The 19,538-nt window shown below is 44.2% G+C and overlaps 1 protein-coding gene across 1 annotated transcript; it reads left to right on the plus strand.

Moving 5' to 3' along the window:
- Nucleotides 1-1,989: 1,989 nt before the first annotated feature.
- LOC307124237 (uncharacterized protein) lies at nt 1,990-19,139 on the plus strand (the record flags this gene model as incomplete). The annotated part of the gene is made up of 7 exons (XM_079813285.1): nt 1,990-2,182; nt 2,333-2,671; nt 5,237-5,317; nt 5,713-5,817; nt 11,313-11,365; nt 17,921-18,070; nt 18,990-19,139. Exons 1-7 carry the CDS (start codon nt 2,143-2,145, stop codon nt 19,137-19,139), a joined length of 918 nt encoding a protein of 305 aa, XP_079669411.1. The 5' UTR covers nt 1,990-2,142.
- Between the last annotated feature and the right edge of the window lie 399 nt (nt 19,140-19,538).

The raw sequence follows: 19,538 nt of genomic DNA on the forward strand, positions 1-19,538 counted from the left end.
ATGTGGTCAGTTTGCAAATGAGAAACCAACATGGCAAGCTCTCATGCTTGTGGTTATCTCTCGCTCTTTATATTCTGGTGGTCCAACCAATAAGCCCTTCAGCTCCTGCAGGTGTGATACAAACAGGAAATGCTTTCTTTAGCAATGACGGACACACACTTTCCACTCCATAAAGAGTTGATATGAATTTATGTAACATGAACATGAAAATATTATTTATATAATATAACACAATTCTTCAACATCACCGGGAGGAACAAGCTCAAAACTATTTTTTGCTACCAACTACAGTCATAAATCAGTGTGCTAAAAGCTCAAATGCTAAAAGTCCTGTCAGCAAGACTGTTTGGACCTTTTATTCTCTCTCAGGAATATTTCACGGCTGATTTGTCCTCATCTGGTTTCGAAAAGTTTTTATTTGTATTTTATTATTAGTCTAGTTATCTTTCTAGAGATGGCAATTTCCTGTTCATGATTCGCATGCCAGCCAAACACACTGCCACACGTCTGATTGAAACCTCTGCCTCCATCTAGTGGTAAATCTGAGTTAATGTCTGATTTCTTGGTTGTATTGCAGTGAGCTTTAGTTGCATTGTATGGTAGTTGATAGTTTAGGTTAATTGTTTTGTTTTATTATTGTGTTCTGTTTTTATGAATAGCACTGATTTACACACTTCCTGTGAGTTTGAAATTAAAAATAGTCGATCTGAACGAATTAAACTTTGGTCTAATATTTGATAATTGCATGTAGCCATTGTTAAAGGATTAGTTCACTTCAAAATGAAAATGTCCTGATAATTACTCACCCCCCATCTCATCCAAGATGTTCATGTTTTTCTTTCTTCAGTGGAAAATAAATTAAGTTTTTTGAGGAAAACATTCCAGGATTTTTGTCCACATAATGGAATTCAATGGCAACAAACGGTTGAAGGTCCAAATCAATGCAGTTTTAAAGGAAGGGCTTCAGAGCCTCTGCACGATCCCAGATGAGTAATAGGGTCTGATCTAGCCAAAGCATTGGTCATTTTCAAAACAAAAAAAGAATATATTTTTTAACCTAAATTGCTCATCTTGCATTACTCTGCGACCCACCACGGATTATACAATCACGTCGGAAAGGTCACGCTAGACGTAGGCAGAAAGACATTTTTTCCGGCTTGAGGCAGCGCTTACGCCATGTGACTGTGATGTATGTCAAAAAAGTAGCGAGAGCAGCCGTGAATTCTGCGCAGAAATTCTCCAGAGCAGGTTATGTTACACGGTTAGTTTGCTTAAGAGGCATTCGATTTGTCGCTCTGTTGAGAATATCTTGTGTGTTAACCGGGAACATACTCTGAGTTGTCTGAACTTACTCCAGGATGCATTTTTGGAACCAGTATACCTCAAGTAAGCAAGGTTTGGGTTAATCAACTGAGAGTTCAAGGTATATGTGATGGTAAGTTAACCTTGCTTTCTGGAATACACCCCAGGGGCCCGTTTCAATAAGGAGGTTCAGCCAAGTCTGAGTTAACACTTGAACTCTGAGTTGACCTACCCTGAGATGGGAAACTCTTGAGTTTTGGGTTTAAGAACAGTGGCCTGTTGCACAAAGCTGGTTTTAGTTGCTACCCAGGTAAGTTTGAGATTAGTTTGTCACATGTCACAAATTCAGGTGCATGCGCTTCAAAATTAATCGTAAACTCTGGAGTAAACCTGTGTTGACAGAGAACGTTTACCAAGCTTTGAGAGACCGTTGAACTTGATCTAAACCAGGTTGGATTAATCTGGATTTGTTAACTCTAAACCTACTCTGAAACTCAGAGTTTGTTCAGCTAACTTCATGCATAAGACTGTGTTCATCCCTGGACTTTGTTATACTTCCTGTATCCTGAACTAATAGTTACTATGGGAACTGCTGCTGTTTGTGTTTGTGTCCATCAGATGTCACTGTCAAATTAGGCCTGTGTGAAGAATTAGTTTCACTTCCCGCTTTATTAATCTCTCTCTGTCACTGCAGCAGAGACAGAGGAAGTGGGCAACTTGTCACATTTAACACTTTACGTTAAACATGTAACCAGCAAAAAAACACTCAAAGCTCATTCGAGAGCTTCAGAAGAACTGAATCTACAGACAACAGAGAAGATCATTTAATAAGAGAGAAGAATGAACATCATCTGGACTTTCACTCTGCTGATGATTCCTGGTAAGAATCTGAACTCATATTTGATGAGGAGAATCGTTCACTTCAGTTCATGTTTTTTAATTGACTTTATGAAGCAGTAGCCTAGATTAATTTTTAATTTTGCCTTTCTTCTTATAATAATGATATATAAAAAATGCTGGTTTGTTGTAGGTGTCGTAAGCTCCAAGGGCATAACAGGATATTCAGGAGGAGAGGTCAACATCACATGCATATATAATAAACAATATAAAGCAAAAGCAAAGTTTTTTTGTAAAGGAAAGAAGCCAGATAAACCAAAGTCTGAGTGGTGCTTTAAACTCATCAAGACTAATGAGAAAGATAAATGGATTGATGATGGAAGATTCTCTCTGTATGACGACACAAGTTCAACAGTCTTCACTGTGACCATCAGAGATCTGAGTCAAGGGGATTCTGGGAAGTACCAGTGTGCAGTTGACAGAACTAAACATAAAGATCTCCACACTGAAGTGAATCTGAAGGTTATAAAAGGTGAGACCCTCAAACTCATGACGATCTCCAAAACATAACACACAATGATGCCAAAAGACCAGATAAAGTCAATAACCACACTCTTAAAAATAAAGGTTCCACTGTGATGCCATAGAAGAAGTTTTTTGGTTCCCCAAAGAAACTTTTCAGTGATCAGTTCTTAAAATAAGTCTCTAAAGAACCTTTTTTTTCCACCACAAAGAGTCTTCTGTGCAATGGAATAATTCCATGGATGTTGAAGGTTCTTTATGGAACCATCAATGCCAATAGAGAACCTTTATTTTTAAGAGTGCAGAGAAAAAATGAGATATTTATCATTATATTGTTACTTGAACTCAGAGTTGTTAAACTTATGCTAAAATCCCCCATGGACTCTTAGTTTGTATTATATACTTCCTGTGCTTATGTTCCGTTTGCCTTGGTTTCCATGGTTTTTGATTATTCCTACATTGGTTTCATTTTGTGTTCATTATGTGTGTGTGTGTGTGTGTGTGTGTGTATAGCCCGTTGTTTTTTTGTCGTAATCGTGTTAATAAAAACTGCTTGCACATTCATCATCACTCAACTGTACTAGACCGTGCCGTGAGGTTTATTAATCACTGTTTTGCTGATAACAAATAGCATGTTTAACTTTGTTCCAGTAATAGTCAGGACAACAGTTTATTCAGAGAGGATGAGCAAATCAAGGATGACGATGTAAGCTTATTATAATATTTAAATTAACACAATCACAATACAATTTTATAATCATGGCATTTATTGCCAGCATTTGTTACGTCTTTATTCACACTTTAAATCCTCCTGAGAGTTTCGAGATACTCAGAAGTTGACAGTTTGTGGTTTTGTCTGTGAAATGTCTGATGGTCCTGAAATGTGTGACAACATCACACAGCAAAATCCCCAGTGTTAAATTAACACTCCTCAGTGTACATATGTGTCCACACTACAGGGTGTTAAAAGTAACACTTAAGAAGTGTTAAAGTTAATGAGATAATTAAGTGATTAATTAAGTGATGATTGACCATTAGTGATGAGAAACACAAGAACTCCAACTGACTTCAGCCACAGCTTTAGATGCAATCAACTGAAGATAAAAGAAGACATTAAATCTCTGAAGATCTCAGCAGAGGAGGATTAAACAACTCCACAAACAGCATTACCAGCTTCACACATTACTAACCAGACTGACTTTATTTCTGTCAGACGTCTACAGAAGCTCTTACTGAGGTTTAGATGTTTATGATTTATTGCAAATAATAGTTTTGTTTGACGCCACCATTATGGTGATCAGTGTTGCTTTAGTTGGGGTCTTCACCCTTGACTTGTCAGTATTTTTTCTCTCTGTCTGCTGTTACTGTTTGTTACGGTGAGAACAGCAAGAGAAAATTTACGATGACAAGTTGATGACAGATGATGTTGGCTTGTTGTTGATGATAGCGTTGTTATCGTCATATGGTGCCTTATTTGCTGTTGTCCTGAGAGTCATGGATTATAGTAGCCTTGTGACTCTTCAGCAGGAGATCCAGCAGTGTTTTCATCAGATAAACTGATCAATGTTTAAAACATGTACACAAGTCTTGTTTTCCGGTTTAATAACACATCACACAATAAGCACCCCTAACTCCTGCGAGATTTACTCACACACAGACATCAAGAATCAGCCAAAGAATCTCAACAATGGTGACATGCTTCATGCCGCAATGCATTCTGGGTGCATCATGCAAAACTCATCCATGGCTCCCAGAATGCATTGCGGCATGAAGCATGTCACCATTGTTGAGATTCATAGGCTGATTCTTGATGTCTGTGTGTGAGTTAGTCTCGCAGGAGTTACAAGTGATTAGTGTAGAATCTGCTTTAAAACCTTATTCAGCTCTACTGATTAAAACCAATCTGGATATTTCCTGGAATCACAGTAAAAACAAAGTTAATCAGTGATTTAAATCACTATACAATGATCATATTCTTATCACTGAGCAGCCAACGCATCTGATTGTGTTTACTCTTGCTTTTTTTTGCCATAGCAAACTCAGATACAGCAGCCAGAGTTACACTAACATTAAAATGTCATCAAACTGCCCAATTAAAGAACACACTGATCACCATGATGGTGACATTAAAAATGTAATTTTCAATAAGAGCTTCTGTAGTTGTCTGACAGAAATAAAGTCAGTCTGGTTAGTGATGTGTGAAGCTGGTAATGCTGTTTGTGGAGTTGTTTAATCCTCCTCTGCTGAGATCTTCAGAGATTTAATGTCTTCTTTTATCTTAAGTTGATTTCATCTAAAGCTGTGGCTGAAGTCAGTTGTAGTTCTTGTGTTTCTCATCACTAATGGTCAATCATGACTTAATTAATCACTTAATTATCTCATTAACTTTAACACTTCTTAAGTGTTACTTTTAACACCCTGTAGTGTGGACACATATGTACACTGAGGAGTGTTAATTTAACACTGGGGATTTTGCTGTGCAGCGTCTTTGAGAAAAGGAAGTGAAGTGTCTGTGAGTGAGAAAATGCCTGTATGTACGACTCCAGCTGATTGGCTTTGGTTTTACTGTGTTTAGAGACAAACAATCACAGAACAACATCATCATCATCTTCATCAGTTAAATCTCCAGCGCCCACATCTGCATCTCCTATAACAGGTACAAACACACTCTGTTTTGGGTTTTGTTTCATGTTTATGTTTCATGTCTTTTATTTAGAAGTTTACTCTGTCATGTTTCCTAGTTCTTGTGATCATGTATTGTTCTTCCCTTGTCTTATGTGTCATGTTCTTATTGGTTGTGTAAGTAATGTGTTCTCAGTCCTGTTTTCTCATTGGTTCTGTGTTGATTGTTCACAGGTGTTTGGTCTTGTTTTGTTTGGTCCTCATGTTTCCATTGTCTCTTGTCGAGTATTGTCCCTGTACCGTTGTCTGTGAGTCGCTGTCTATGCTCGTTCAAGTTTAGTTCATGTTCTGTGTCAGGTCAGGTCTTTGTTTCATTTGTATTTAGCTCATGTTTGTTAATAAACTGCACTTGGGTTCCATCTTCAACAGTGAACTACATTACACTGACGGTCATTGTGTCTGTGGTTCATCTTCTGATCATCACTGGACTCGTGTTACTGACCGTGATTCTCTGCAGGAGGCGTCAGTCTCACAGTAAAACTCATTCTTTCATTTTTACCTTCTTTAAAAGCTCTTTTTAAACAAACTGATACATTCACATTTGTATAGACCAGTGGTTCCCAACCTGTGGGCCGCAGGATGAATTTGAATATATGAATATAATTCATTAATTTTATTATTGATACATTAAATAATAAAAGATAAATTATATAAATTCAAAATATAAATTACAACAAAGAACCACCTCTCTCGTATGTATTCTCTGATTGTTTTGTATTCGGAGCAGCCCAAGGCGTTCGTAATCGCGCTGTGTGAAATACTGACTGAACAGCGGCTCAAAACACCCCAACCGCTTCATGAACACAGGATACGCAAACTACACACTTCAGATGGATAAAGCAAACCAGTGTCGCTAAAAAGTTTTGATGGATGATGATTGTAATGAAGGTAAAGACGATTGCAGTGACATACAATATGCACGCGCGTGTCCGTTATAATTGATGCGCAAACCGGGTAGCTATGTGCGCTCTCAAATCACTGAATAAAGTTTAGTTTGAGTGACGATTGTAATGAAGGTAAAGACGATTACAGTGACGTACAGGAGTCATACATTAGTCACGCGCGAGTATGTTATTGATTCTCAAATAAAAACGTGCACTCTCTCGGCTCACTGATCTATATAACATCGTATTTCTATATATTCACGTAGTTGTCAAAATGAATGGACTTTGAGTGTTTTATAACGGATGCTTGCCGGAGAAGTAATTCAGGCATCAGCTTCATATTGTTTGTTCTGACAGAGGAACTGTTCACTGATGACGTCAACTTCACATGGCTAAGTTTCCACACATTCAGAATAATTTATATTTTAATTTGTATTTAAATTGTTTACACAACGAAATAGCCACAACACAACGGAAATGCTCCCGACCACTAGGGGACTCTCGGAGTGCGGTAAAGTTCGTTTTCCTAGCATTGTTCTATAGATTCGCCAATCTTACAAATATTTAAACACTACGATCAGTTTTAAGTGTGCAGTTGTATATCGACATGAAATATCAATTCAAAATCACCTACATGCATTATAGCTGCATATTTATACTCGAGAACGCTTTGACCCGCTGCCTTGGCGCTAAGGGAGCGTCTGCCAATTCCACCAAGTTGAAACATATAATTTGTATGAATTTAATAATTTAAATTTTCAAATTCCAATGTTGTGTTGTGCATTATTAAGTCAGTTTTACCAATACAATCAAGCTGTGGAATTTTAACATGTCTGTTTTTAAATGTTAAAAGCAATTTTAATTGCTATCCAAGATGGCAGGATCCTATCCAAGATGGCAGCATGTCCGCGTTTGTGTGCGTTTGTGTGCAGCATGCTTTAGTTTTAGCTTGTCTTAATTTTATGTCAAAGATAATTTTATTTGTTTTATGTTGATCAACTTTTACCTATGGAGTTCGCCGCCTTATGTTAAGACAAGCCGGGGATTGTTTGCTGATCGTGTGTGGTTTTTTATCTCCACCAACGGAAGAGAAGAGCTGATCTGCCGATTGTGCTGCAAACGGAGGGAAGACGCCGATCCACTGGACTAAATGTATTAGGCTCTACTTCACCAAGGAAAGTGCTTATTTCATTAACGCTTGTGGCCTTGTCCATAAACTAGCGTTTTGAGAAATCGGTCTCTGTTTGTTGATCTGGCACTGATCCTTTTCTGTTTGTTTTGTTTTGATTTTCTCTCGGTGCGGGACGCGGTTTGATGTTAGCGTGGATCCCTCTTTCTTTCTACATCGTGGTGTCGGGCAGCGCTCTGTGAAAAGAGTTGGAGTACCACAAGTCTACACGTCAGCAAAGAAACCTTCATATTTTTATTTTGGCTGTTGGCTCAGTTGGACTTCGAAAGGACTATGCGGTTTGTTTCATCTAATTGTGCGGCTCTGGTGGCATTTCTGGCTGTGATACTCTACCAGGGAAACATCGGCCACAGGTATGACTCTGACTTTTCGTTACATAACGATATTTTCTCAACTTTAAAATGGACAAATTGGACGGGGATTGGTATATGTACAAACTTCAACGTTCTCTCGGACTGCCATTTGAAGTCACTACTTTCAAACTTTGTGTACGAGGATTCCATAGTTTCTGCTCAAACAAATAAGGAGCCCAGCATCCCCAACTGTTCCACTTGTTTGAATCTTTCTGTTGGAAATGTAAGTGAAACAGTAAGGCGTCGGAGTTTCATAGTTCTTATGTTACTGATATCAGGAAATGTATTACCAAATCCTGGTCCTTTTAATGACACTTCTCTAACGTTCAAAGTTCCTGCTGATTTCAAATCTAGATCAGGACTAGGTTTTATTCATATGAATGTGAGAAGCCTGTTTCCTAAGTTGGACTTGGTGCGTATCTGGGCAAAAAACACCAGTGCTGATGTTATAGTGATATCCGAAACATGGCTTAAAAAAACAGTTTCAGATAACGCCATAGACATTGATGGTTATACCGTTTATAGGACTGATAGACCAAAAAGGGGAGGGGGGGTAGCAATTTATGTTAAGGACAGTTTTGAAGTTACTGTGTTGCTCTCTGAGTCAGTAGTTAAAAAGTATGAACTATTAGCTTTAAATCTTATCGTTACCAAGACCTTACATCTTACTGTAGTTGGTTGCTACAGACCCCCATCAGCTAGTACTGATGCCATTTCCTCTCTGATGCACTCGGTGACATCTTTGAACTACAAGGAGCTTGTTCTCCTCGGTGATTTCAATGTGAACTGGCTACAGTCAGTATCTGATTGTTTCAAAGCAATTTGTGACTCTTTAAATCTCTTTCAGCTAGTCCTTTTGTTGCCTCTGGGTTTCTATTTCAACCACTAAATCTTACAGGCTCTGATTCCGATTTTATTAATGCAGAAAGTCATCTAGAAAAGGAAGAGTTTAGATTTAAACAAATTAAGAGAACTGACGTTTATAAAGCACTTTGTCTGCTTGACATAAACAAATCTTCAGGTCCTGATTGTTTGGAGCCTTTGTATCTGAAACTAGCAGTAGATTATATTACATCTGCTTTAACTTATATTTTTAATCTTTCTTTAAATACTGGTGTTATTCCAGAAATCTGGAAATCAGCATTTGTTGTTCCTTTATTAAAAGGGGGGGATCCCACTATAATGAATAATTACAGACCAATCTCAAAGCTCTGCGTTTTATCAAAGATATTAGAAAGCCTCATTAGTGAACAGTTGACATGCTATTTGAATGCAAACAGGGTGTTGTCTATCAATCAATCTGGGTTTCGCAAAAAACATAGCACTACAACGGCTATTTTGAAAGTTTTAAATGATATTGTAGGGTCAATGGATAATGGTGAATTTTGTGCCTCGCTTTTTATTGATTTATCAAAGGCTTTCGATACAGTGGATCACGGAATCTTGCTGCACAGATTGAAGGTTGTTGGTTTATCAAGTCACGTTATTCCTTGGTTTAAAAATTATCTGAGTGGAAGAACCCAGTGTGTTCAAGCCGAAGGTAAAAAATCTGATTCATTGGAGATCTTCAAAGGTGTTCCCCAAGGATCGGTGCTGGGGCCCCTTTTATTCACCATTTATATAAATAGCCTTGATTATGACATTCAGGATGCCAACTTTCATTTTTATGCCGATGATTCTGTCGTGTATAGCAGTGCTTCCTCTGGACAGCAAGCCGTGTCTAAGCTTCAGTCAGCCTTTAATATTATTCAGTTAAGGCTTCACAGTTTAAAACTTGTTCTGAATACTGATAAAACCAAGTATATGTTATTTACCAAATCAAAAAAACTTGAAAATAATTCAGTATCTCTTCAGACCTTTCAAGGTACAGTGATTGAATTAGTAAAAGAGTACAAATATCTAGGCATCATAGTTGATGATGCCCTATCTTTTAGTTCTCATATCACTCAACTGAAGAATAAACTGAAAATCAAGCTTGGGTTTTATTTCAGGAACAAGTTTTGCTTCTCTTTTAATGTAAAAAAGAAATTAGTCTCTGCTACTTTCCTCCCTGTCCTTGATTATGGTGATGTTGTATATCAGTTTGCACCTTCTTATCTTCTTTCTTCCTTAGATGCCGTTTATCATGGTGCTCTAAGGTTTATATCAAATTGTAAATCTTCAATCCATCATTGCACCTTGTACCATAGAGTAGGTTGGCCTTCTCTGTCTACCAGAAGAAAAATGCACTGGTACTTAATTATTTACAAAGCCATCTTGGGGTTGTTGCCTTCTTATCTCTGTTGTTTTATGCAGCAGAAAATTATCAAGAATTATTCTCTTCGTTCGCAAAACTTTTATACTCTCTCTGTTCCTTTTACTCGAACTGAGTTAGGTAAGAAGTCTTTTATGTACGCAGCGCCGTTTGATTGGAATCTCCTCCAATCTAAATTAAAATTAGAAAATCTGCTGACTCTGGATCGTTTCAAATCAGTTATCCGGCAAATGGAAGTTGATCTAACATTATGCAACTGCTTTTAAGTGTTTTTTAATCTGTTTGTGTGATGCTTATTTGTGATGGAACTGTATGTATTGCTGCACATTTTGGCCAGGACACTCCTGTGAAAGAGATTTTTAATCTCAGAGAGCTTTTTCTGGTTAAATAAAGGTTAAATAAAAAAAATAAAAATAAAAAAATTAATACAAATAATACGTTTCAACCAATTGGTGGAATTGGCAGACGTTCCCTTAGCGCCGTGGTATCGAGTCAAAGCATTTTCGAGCATAAATATGCAGCTATAATGCATGTAGGTGATTTTAAATTAATATTTCATGTCGTTAAACAATGGTTAGCCTACATACTGTTAAAACTAATTGTGGTATTGATTTCTTTGTAAGATTGCCGACTCTATAGAACAGTGGCAACTTTACCGCGCTCCGAGTGCCCCCGAGTGGTCGGGAGCATTTCTGTTGTGTTGTGGCTTTTTCGTTGTGTTGTGGCTTGATTTATTTGTGATGTGGCTTTTTTGTTGTGTTGTGGCTTGTTTCGTTGTGTTGTGGCTTGTTTCCTTTGTGTTGTGGCTTGATTTATTTGTGATGTGGCTTTTTGTTGTGTTGTGGCTTGTTTCCGTTGTGTTGTGGCTTGTTTCCGTTGTGGTGTGGCTTTTTCGTTGTGTTGTGAACTTATGTTCGCTTTTATATTTCATTGTGTTGTGCACTACTGGGCCACCGTACTGAGCAGAGTAAGTACTTCTAAGTTGCAAAGAATGTCTGCAAAGTATGTTTGCAAAAAAAGAACACTGAATGTTAATATATCGTGTTTTTTTTTATTTTTATATAACATTGGCGGGGGTCGGTGGGCCTTGCAGTATTTATTCGGAGAAGAGGGGCCTTCGAGTAAAAAAGGTTGGGAACCACTGGTATAGACATTTCTGTTTACCCTTTTTCATGAAACAACTTTGTTGCCTCCTGCTGGCTACAACTAAAGATGAACAAAAAAAAAAGAAGACAAATATGAATATGTGAAGAGATTGAACAAATCAATAATGTTCTTGTCTTTGACAGACGCTGATTCCTCCTCCAAAAGATCTCACGCGACACCAGCAAACAATGAATCGGTTAGTAGATTTACTGTGATTAGATGGAATTTTTTTTGTTTTGATCAATAATGAGAATTAATTATATTACAAGATGATTTAAAGATTTATGGTAACACTTTATTTTGATGGCCCACTTAACACATTCTGCTGATTATGAGTAACTTCACAACTACATTTCTACTAGCTCTCATTAGAGTATTAGACTGTCTGCTTAATATCTGCTTACTCTTTATTTTGATGCTCAACAGACAGTCTACTGACTATATAAGTAACTTTGTAACTACATTTTACCCTACCAGTCTACAAATACTGTACTAACACTCTAATGAGAGTTAGTAGACATGTTAGTGCAACATTACTTGGTCAACAGAATGTGTTAAAGGGACCATCAACATAAAGAGAAACGTCTCGGTTACGTATGTAACCCTCGTTCCCTGAGGAGGGAACGGAGACGTACGTTAGTGACTAACGAATGGAGGTTTCGCTTAGAAGCCCATCATCTTCTTAGTATTCAACAGCGCCCAATGGCAGTGCCAATGCCATGGGCATGCGGAATTTGCATGCGTAACTCCGCCCCACCTCGTGGGTATATCAGGAAGTACGCTGCCAACATCGCATTATGTTACTGCTGCAGGAGCCAAGACTGAACTCCGTGTTCCAGGCAGCACAGCTGACGTGGCAAAGGAAACGTACGTCTCCGTTCCCTCCTCAGGGAACGAGGGTTACATACGTAACCGAGACGTTCCCTTTCGTTCAGTCACTACGACGTACGTTAGTGACTAACGAATGGGGCATCCTATACAACAACGCCACTCAGCTGTCATCCAGTGCCCTGCGTAAGTGTGAGATCCCGCCACTTAAGGCCGTAGGACTCCCACTTAACACAGGATTACCAAGGTACACTGGGAAGCATATCCCAGTGAGGGAATGCCAAGATGCCTACCGTAGGGAGGACTTAGAGAATACACATATGACCCGCTAAGGGCTGCATATTGAAGATCTCTAGGGTACCAGCCGAAGGTGGATTTTTAACCCTAGGGGTGGCAGGGACTTGCCAAGGGAAAGACACCTGCTCGCTGAGGAGGCTTACGGTGGAAATACTCGTGTGGGGGTCGCCGGAGGGGAACCATGCACACGGAGCACCTGGCCGGACATGAAGGTTTGGGCTCGAAAGGGCAGACTGAACTGATGTCGGAGTAAGCAGTGCTGGAGGAGCTCAGGGCTCTCGGGGAGCTCACCTGAGGAAAATATCGCACGTATCCAGTCCTGGGAGTGGAATGGTGAGCAAGCGAAGACACCTGAGCCTGGTCCATTACCGGCCACCCGTAGGGGCGAGTACATAGTCGGACACTGGCTCCACTCGGAGATTGTAGAATCTGGCGAATGTGTTGGGTGTCGCCCAGCCTGCAGCTCTGCAGATGTCTGTTAGCGAGGCGCCATGCGCTAGAGCCCAAGAGGAGGCCACACTCCGGGTGGAGTGTGCCCTCACACCAAGGGGACATGGTCGGCCTTGCTGCTGGTAAGCCAAAACAATGGTGTCCACTATCCAGTGAGACAACCTCTGCTTTGAGAGAGCACTTCCCTTCCGCTCTCCACCATAACAGACAAAGAGCTGGTCTGAGGTCCTGAAACACTGCGTCATGTCTACGTAGGCGCGGAGAGCGCGTACTGGGCAGAGCAATGCCAAGGCTGGGTCTGCCTCCTCCAAAGGCAGCGCTTGCAGGTTCACCACCTGATCTCGGAACGGAGTGGTAGGAACCTTGGGCACATATCCGGGCCGGGGTCTCAGGATCACGTGAGAGTTAGCCGGCCCGAACTCAAGGCACGCTTCGTCAATCGAAAATGCTTGCAGGTCCCCGACCCTCTTAAGCGAGGCCAATGTGGTCAGCAGAGCCGTCTTCATAGACAAGAACTTAATCTCGGCCGACCGCAAGGGCTCAAAGGGAGGCCTCTGCAGAGCACTTAAGACTACTGAGAGGTCCTAAGAGGGAACGAGAGGAGAGCGAGGAGGATTCAGTCTCCTCGCCCCCCTCAGGAACCTGATGATCAGGTCGTGCTGACTTACCTTTTTGTCCCCCAGGAGATCGTGGTAGGCAGATATTGCGGCCACATATACTTTAAGGGTGGAGGGAGACAGCCTTCGCTCCACCCCCTCCTGGAGAAACGATAGCACGGACCCGATCGGGCATTTCCAGGGGTCTTCTTGGCGGGAAGAGCACCATGTGACGAAGAGGTTCCACTTCAACGCATAGAGACGTCGTGTAGACTCAGCTCTAGCGGAAGTGATGGTAGCGACCACCGCAGGTGGAAGGCTACTCAAACCTACCGTGTCCCGTCCAGAAGCCACACGTGGAGCTTCCAGAACGCTGGACGCGGGTGCCAAAAGGTGCCCCGTCTCTGAGTGAGGAGGTCCGGTCTCAGAGGAATAGGCCAGGGAGGGGCTGTCGCAAGGAGTAAGAGTTCTGGGAACCAGGTCTGGCCGTGCCAAAGCGGGGCGACCAACATGACCTGCTCCTTGTCCTCCCTGATCTTGCACAGTACCCGTGCAAGAAGGCTCACTGGGGGAAACGCATACTTGCGTAGCCCTGACGGCCAGCTGTGCGCCAGTGCATCCGTGCCGAGGGTGCCCTCGGTCAGGGAATAATACAGGGAGCAATGGGAAGAGTCCTGGGAGGCAAACAGATCTACCTGTGCGTCGCCGAACCGTTCCCATTTCAGCTGGACCGTCTGGGGGTGGAGTCTCCACTCTCCGGGGAGAGGCTGAAACCGTGAGAGCTCGTCGGCTGCACAGTTCAGGTCTCCAGGGATGTGGACAGCATGAAGGGACCTCAGGCGCTTCTGACTCCACAAAACGAGATGGCGGGCGAGTTGAGACATACGGTGGGAGCGTAGACCGCCCTGGTGGTTGATGTACGCTACTACGGCCGTGTTGTCTGTCCTGACTAGCACATGTTGACCCCTCAGCAACGCTCGGAAGCGGTGCAGGGCGAACCGTACTGCCAGTAACTCGAGGCAATTGACATGCAGAAGGCGCTGGGGTCCTGTCCAGGAGCCCGCGGCTGCTTGTCCATTGCACATGGCACCCCAGCCCGTGGATGATGCATCTGTTGTCACAACAACATGCCTGGAAGCTCGTTCTAAGGACACTCCGGTCCGTAGAAAACTGAGGTTCGACCACGGGGTGAGTGTCTGTAAGCAGGCCCGAGTCACTTGTACCCGGAGCGTGCCAGACCGCCATGCCCATCTCGGGACTCGATCGCGTAGCCAGTGCTGAAGCGGTCTCATATGAAGCAATCCGAGCGGCGTTACCGCGGCTGCAGATGCCATATGCCCCAGGAGCCTCTGAAACAGTTTCAGTGGAACCGCACTCTTGCCCTCGACTTGTCGAAGGGAAGTCAGCAGAGACTGCGCGCGCTCGCTCGAAAGCTGCGCGCACATGGCGACCGAGTCGATATCCATACCGAGAAAAGAGATCCTCTGCGCGGGGCAAAGTTTGCTCTTCTCCCAGTTGACCCGAAGGCCCAGGCGGGCTAGGTGATGGAGCACCAAATCTCTGTGTCCGCAAACCTGCTCTCGAGAGTGACCCAGTATGAGCCAGTCGTCGAGGTAATTCAGGATGCGAACCCCGTGCTGCCGAAGGGGCGCAAGGGCTGCCTCGGCAATCTTCGTAAAGACGCGAGGGGACAGAGATAGCCCGAATGGTAGAACTGCGTACTGATATGCCCCCCCCCTCGAAAGCAAACCGTAGGAACGGTCTGTGTCGAGGCAAAATGGAGACATGGAAGTAGGCGTCCTTCAGGTCGATCGCTGCAAACCAATCGTGTGGACGAACGCATTCGAAAAGGCGTTTCGCTGTCAACATCTTGAACGGAAACCGGTGAAGGTAACGGTTCAAGACGCGCAGGTCCAGGATTGGCCGTAGCCCACCTGTCTTTTTGGGTACAATGAAGTACGGGCTGTAAAACCCGCAATTCATCTCGGCTGGAGGGACAGGTTCGATCGCACCCTTCGCCAGTAGGGTGGCAATCTCCGCTCGCATGACGGGGGCGTTGGCCCCGATCATGGTGGAACGGACTCCCCGGAAGCAGGGAGGAACCTGCGCGAACTGAATCGCGTAGCCGCGCCTGACGGTCCGCTCGACCCAGCGGGACAGACCTGGAAGCTGAAGCCAGACATCCAGAAACTGCACCAGCGGGGTCATACGGTGTACAGACGTACCCGGTGTGGGCTTGCAGCGATGCAGCGTCACCGGCCCGGACATGGGAGGCTGTGGGGCGTCCCGGTGCGGGGGCACGGTTGACAGCTGCGTCCTGACAGAGGAGACCAGGGAAGGACGCACGTTCCACTGGGGTCTGCTCTGCCAGGAGGCTGGCGACAGAGTGGGATGCGAGTGGCGGGACCCGTGGGTGGCGCGCACCGTCATCACCGGACTCTGTGGGCTCAGGGATGGGAGTGTTAATTCTTTCTTTGACCAACATAGGGTGCTGCTGACCCGGGGGCCAGCAGCTGAACAAAGGATTCTCCCCCGGCCCTCCACCGGGGGAAGGAGTGGTCCTGCTACCATCTCCTTGAAAGAATTTCCCATCCCTGAGCCGTCCGTCTCAGGAGCGCCGCTTGGCCTGGCGTTTAGCGGGGCGCGGGGCGGCCTGAGGGGACTTGGACGCCTTCCTACGGCTTCCTCCGCGACCCGGCCCGGGTGAAGGCTGCTGCTTGGACCGGGTGGGAGGGGCGGGAGCCTTAGGAGGGCGTCCTCGGCGTGGAGCAGACTGAGGCGACTGTGCCGGCGGCTGGGTGGAGGCAGCAGCTGGCCGCCGGGGCAGTACGTGTTTTATAGCCTCAGTCTGCTTCTGGGCGATTGAGAACTGTTGGGCGAAGTCCTCAACCGCCCCGCCGAAGAGGCCGGCCTGGGATATGGGGGCATCTAGGAACCGGGTCCGCTCGGTGTCCCGCATATCGGCCAGGTTCAGCCATAAGTGACGCTCCTGGACCACATTTGTGGACATCACTTGACCCAGGGAGCGTGCGGTCACCTTCGTCGCCCGGAGAGCGAGGTCGGTGGCGGCACGCAGCTCATTTAAGAGCCCCGGATCAACTCCACCCTCGTGCATGTCCTTGAGGATCCTGGCCTGGTAGACCTGGAGGATCGCCATGGCATGCAGCGAAGCGGCAGCCTGCCCCGCGGCTCTGTGCGATTTCGACACCAAGGTTGATGTGAACCGACAGGCTTTGGAGGGGTGCTTAGGATCACCACGCCAGGTTGAAGCGCTCTGAGGACACAGTTGCATCGCAACAGAACGTTCAACTGGAAGGATCCCAGTGTACCCTTTAGCTGCCGCCCCATCGAGGACGGAGAAGGCGGAGGAAGTCACCGAACGGTCGCGGGAAGACAACGGGGACTTCCAGGACCGCGTGAGTTCCTCATGCAGCTCGGGAAAGAAAGGTATTGAGGGCGGGGACTGACAGTTGTCAGCGCGGGCCCCCAAAAACCAATCGTCGAGCCTTGAACGTTCGGGACAGGGCGGAGGGTTCCACTCTATCCCTAAGCTCGCGGCTGCCCGAGACAACATGGCTGTCAGCTCTGGATCTGACTCGGGCAATGCTGGCACGCCCGAGGGCGGCAGCACAGCCGTGTCATCATCTCCAGAGGACTCGAGCCCACCTTGTGATGCGGTGATCGACATCGCATCTTCCTCCGGAGCGCCAAACGAGATGCGCGGGGGGGCCGGAGCCGGCCCCGCGATCTGCGTCTGAACACTCGCGGGTTGCAGTGTGCAAGACGGGGGTGTGGCCCGAGGCATGAGCGTCGGGGCTTTGTTTCCACACCGTAACCGTCAAGTCACCCTGACCACCAGCCGAAGTACTGGGCCTCTGGGACTCAGTAGATCGGGGTGTGGTAGAGGGGACTCTCACTTCTTTACAAAGGTCATGGAGTCTTGACCGCAACACTGCGATGGTCATGTTCCCGCAGTGAGAACATGACTCATCCACGAACGCTGTCTGGGCATGCTGAAAGCCCAAACATACCAGACAGTGTTCGTGCCCATCAGAGGGAGAAAGCAACCGACCACACCCAGAAGTACACGGACGAGACATCCTGAAAAGGACGCGTCACGTGTAAGCTCTTTTAGGAGAGGAAAGCCTCGCAGAGAACGCCGAAGCGCCCAGGGACCACACACCAGCTGTCTAGCGGACCACTGCGCAGATCAGCAGGCAGGCAGTATGATGATCACTGGAACGCGCCGTAACACCAACGCCTCTGGAAAGCTGCTCGTCTCGAAAAGCTGTCGAAGACTCAGATCAGGCTTGTAGGAGTGAAGAGATCCTCTTGGCTCCAAAGCAGAAACATAATGCGATGTTGCCAGCATACTTCCTGATATACCCACGAGGTGGGGCGGAGTTACGCATGCAAATTCCGCATGCCCATGGCATTGGCACTGCCATTGGGCGCTGTTGAATACTAAGAAGATGATTGGCTTCTAAGCGAAACCCCCATTCGTTAGTCACTAACGTACGTCGTAGTGACTGAACGAAAGGGAACCCAAATTATTATTAAATACATGTTCTGTCTCTCAGGTTTCTCACACTGGTTATGATTACAAGGAGATTAGAGACGCCCACAAACAATTACCCACAAACCCCTCTGATGCTTCTGCTACAGTTGAGAAAGCCACTGGTGACTCTCAGTGCTTCTTCACGTCTGCTGAGGATCTGAATTACGCAGTGGTGAATTTCCACAAGAAATGTCCTGACAGTGACAGTATAAGGAACAATCAGGATTACAGTGAATACGCTGCTGTCAATCATCTCACAACAGCAGATAAACATATGCATTTAAATACACGGACCGATTCACAGTAAACAGGGTCAGCAACATTTGAGACACATACTGTCTAAACAGAGTTATCATATTTATCATATGTAAATTGATTGTATAGTTAGATTCTTATATTTATACAAATTTTTACTTATAAGCTTGTAGCTCCAATCTGAGGTAAAAACTTTTTAACTTTCTGAGGTAAATGTAAAATGTGTCTTATTTTTGTTAAATGCATCATTAAATAAAATCCCAAAATCATGTTGTCAGGGTTACAGTATGTTCTGTTCTATGTGTTTTGTTTCTGTTTTCCCTATTTGGTTGTCATTTGACCCAGTTTCCTAGGGTGTGTCTCGATCAGCTCTCTACTTCAGTAGTCAGGGCACTGATCAGGGAGTCGGCCACTTTCATGTACATGATGTACTGATTTACGACCTAGGAAGCTAGAGAGCTGATTGAGACGCACCTCAGTGTGTCTGATTGATTCTGTTCACCTGTTTGTTCCTTATCTCGTAAGTTCTCCTTGTTATTTAAGTCAGTGTTCTCTGAGGTGCCTGGTGGCTGAAACCACTCCCGTCAAGCTCAACCATAGAGGCAATCCACCTGTCACTCAAGTGGCCACGCCATTAATTATGCAGAACTATAAGGCTTAATATAATTTAAACAGATGACTTACAAAACAATTCACCCCCCTCACAGTCGTCATGAAGGGCTAAATTAGCCGAATAGACCAAAACCACTTTTTATACATATTTAATATTTTTTTATATTATATATATTGTTCTTTGTTGAGTTGATTCACAACTTTATCACCTTCGTCATATTTAGGATAACCGGATGTGGCCTTGGAATCCTGGTTCTAACTGGGTCCCCGGTGATCTGCAGCCGCTGATCTTTGATCCCGGGTTTCGGCACCAATCTGTAGCGGATTTCGGATACACCACAGGATCAACCCCAAATGACGACAAACACCAGTAATGCCTTTTCTTGGATGTTTACTGCAAGCATGAAATGGGACAGTGTTAGAACAATGATCTGTTCTGGTTTCACAATCTCTCTTCAGAATGTTTCACGCAGACTCCGTATTACAGATTGTTTTCTTTACAGTATCTTAAATTTTTCCATTCAATAAAATGCATTACACCAAAGGCACATTTTTTATATAGAATTAATATGATTTATGAATACTGAAAATCAATAAAACAATAATAAAATTAACAATAACTCATACCTGCAAGCAGGGGCGGAGCGGGGGGGTGGATAATTGGGCTTAAGCCCCGAATGTTTTAGTTAAAAAAAAAAAAAAAGTATTTCAGACTGGAGCGGCAAAAAATGAAACAAAAGCTCTATTACCGTGTGTGGTGGCGGTCGGCAATG

This window comes from Gobio gobio, assembly GCF_949357685.1.
Source record: "Gobio gobio genome assembly, chromosome: 3".
In the NCBI taxonomy this organism is placed as follows: domain Eukaryota; kingdom Metazoa; phylum Chordata; class Actinopteri; order Cypriniformes; family Gobionidae; genus Gobio; species Gobio gobio.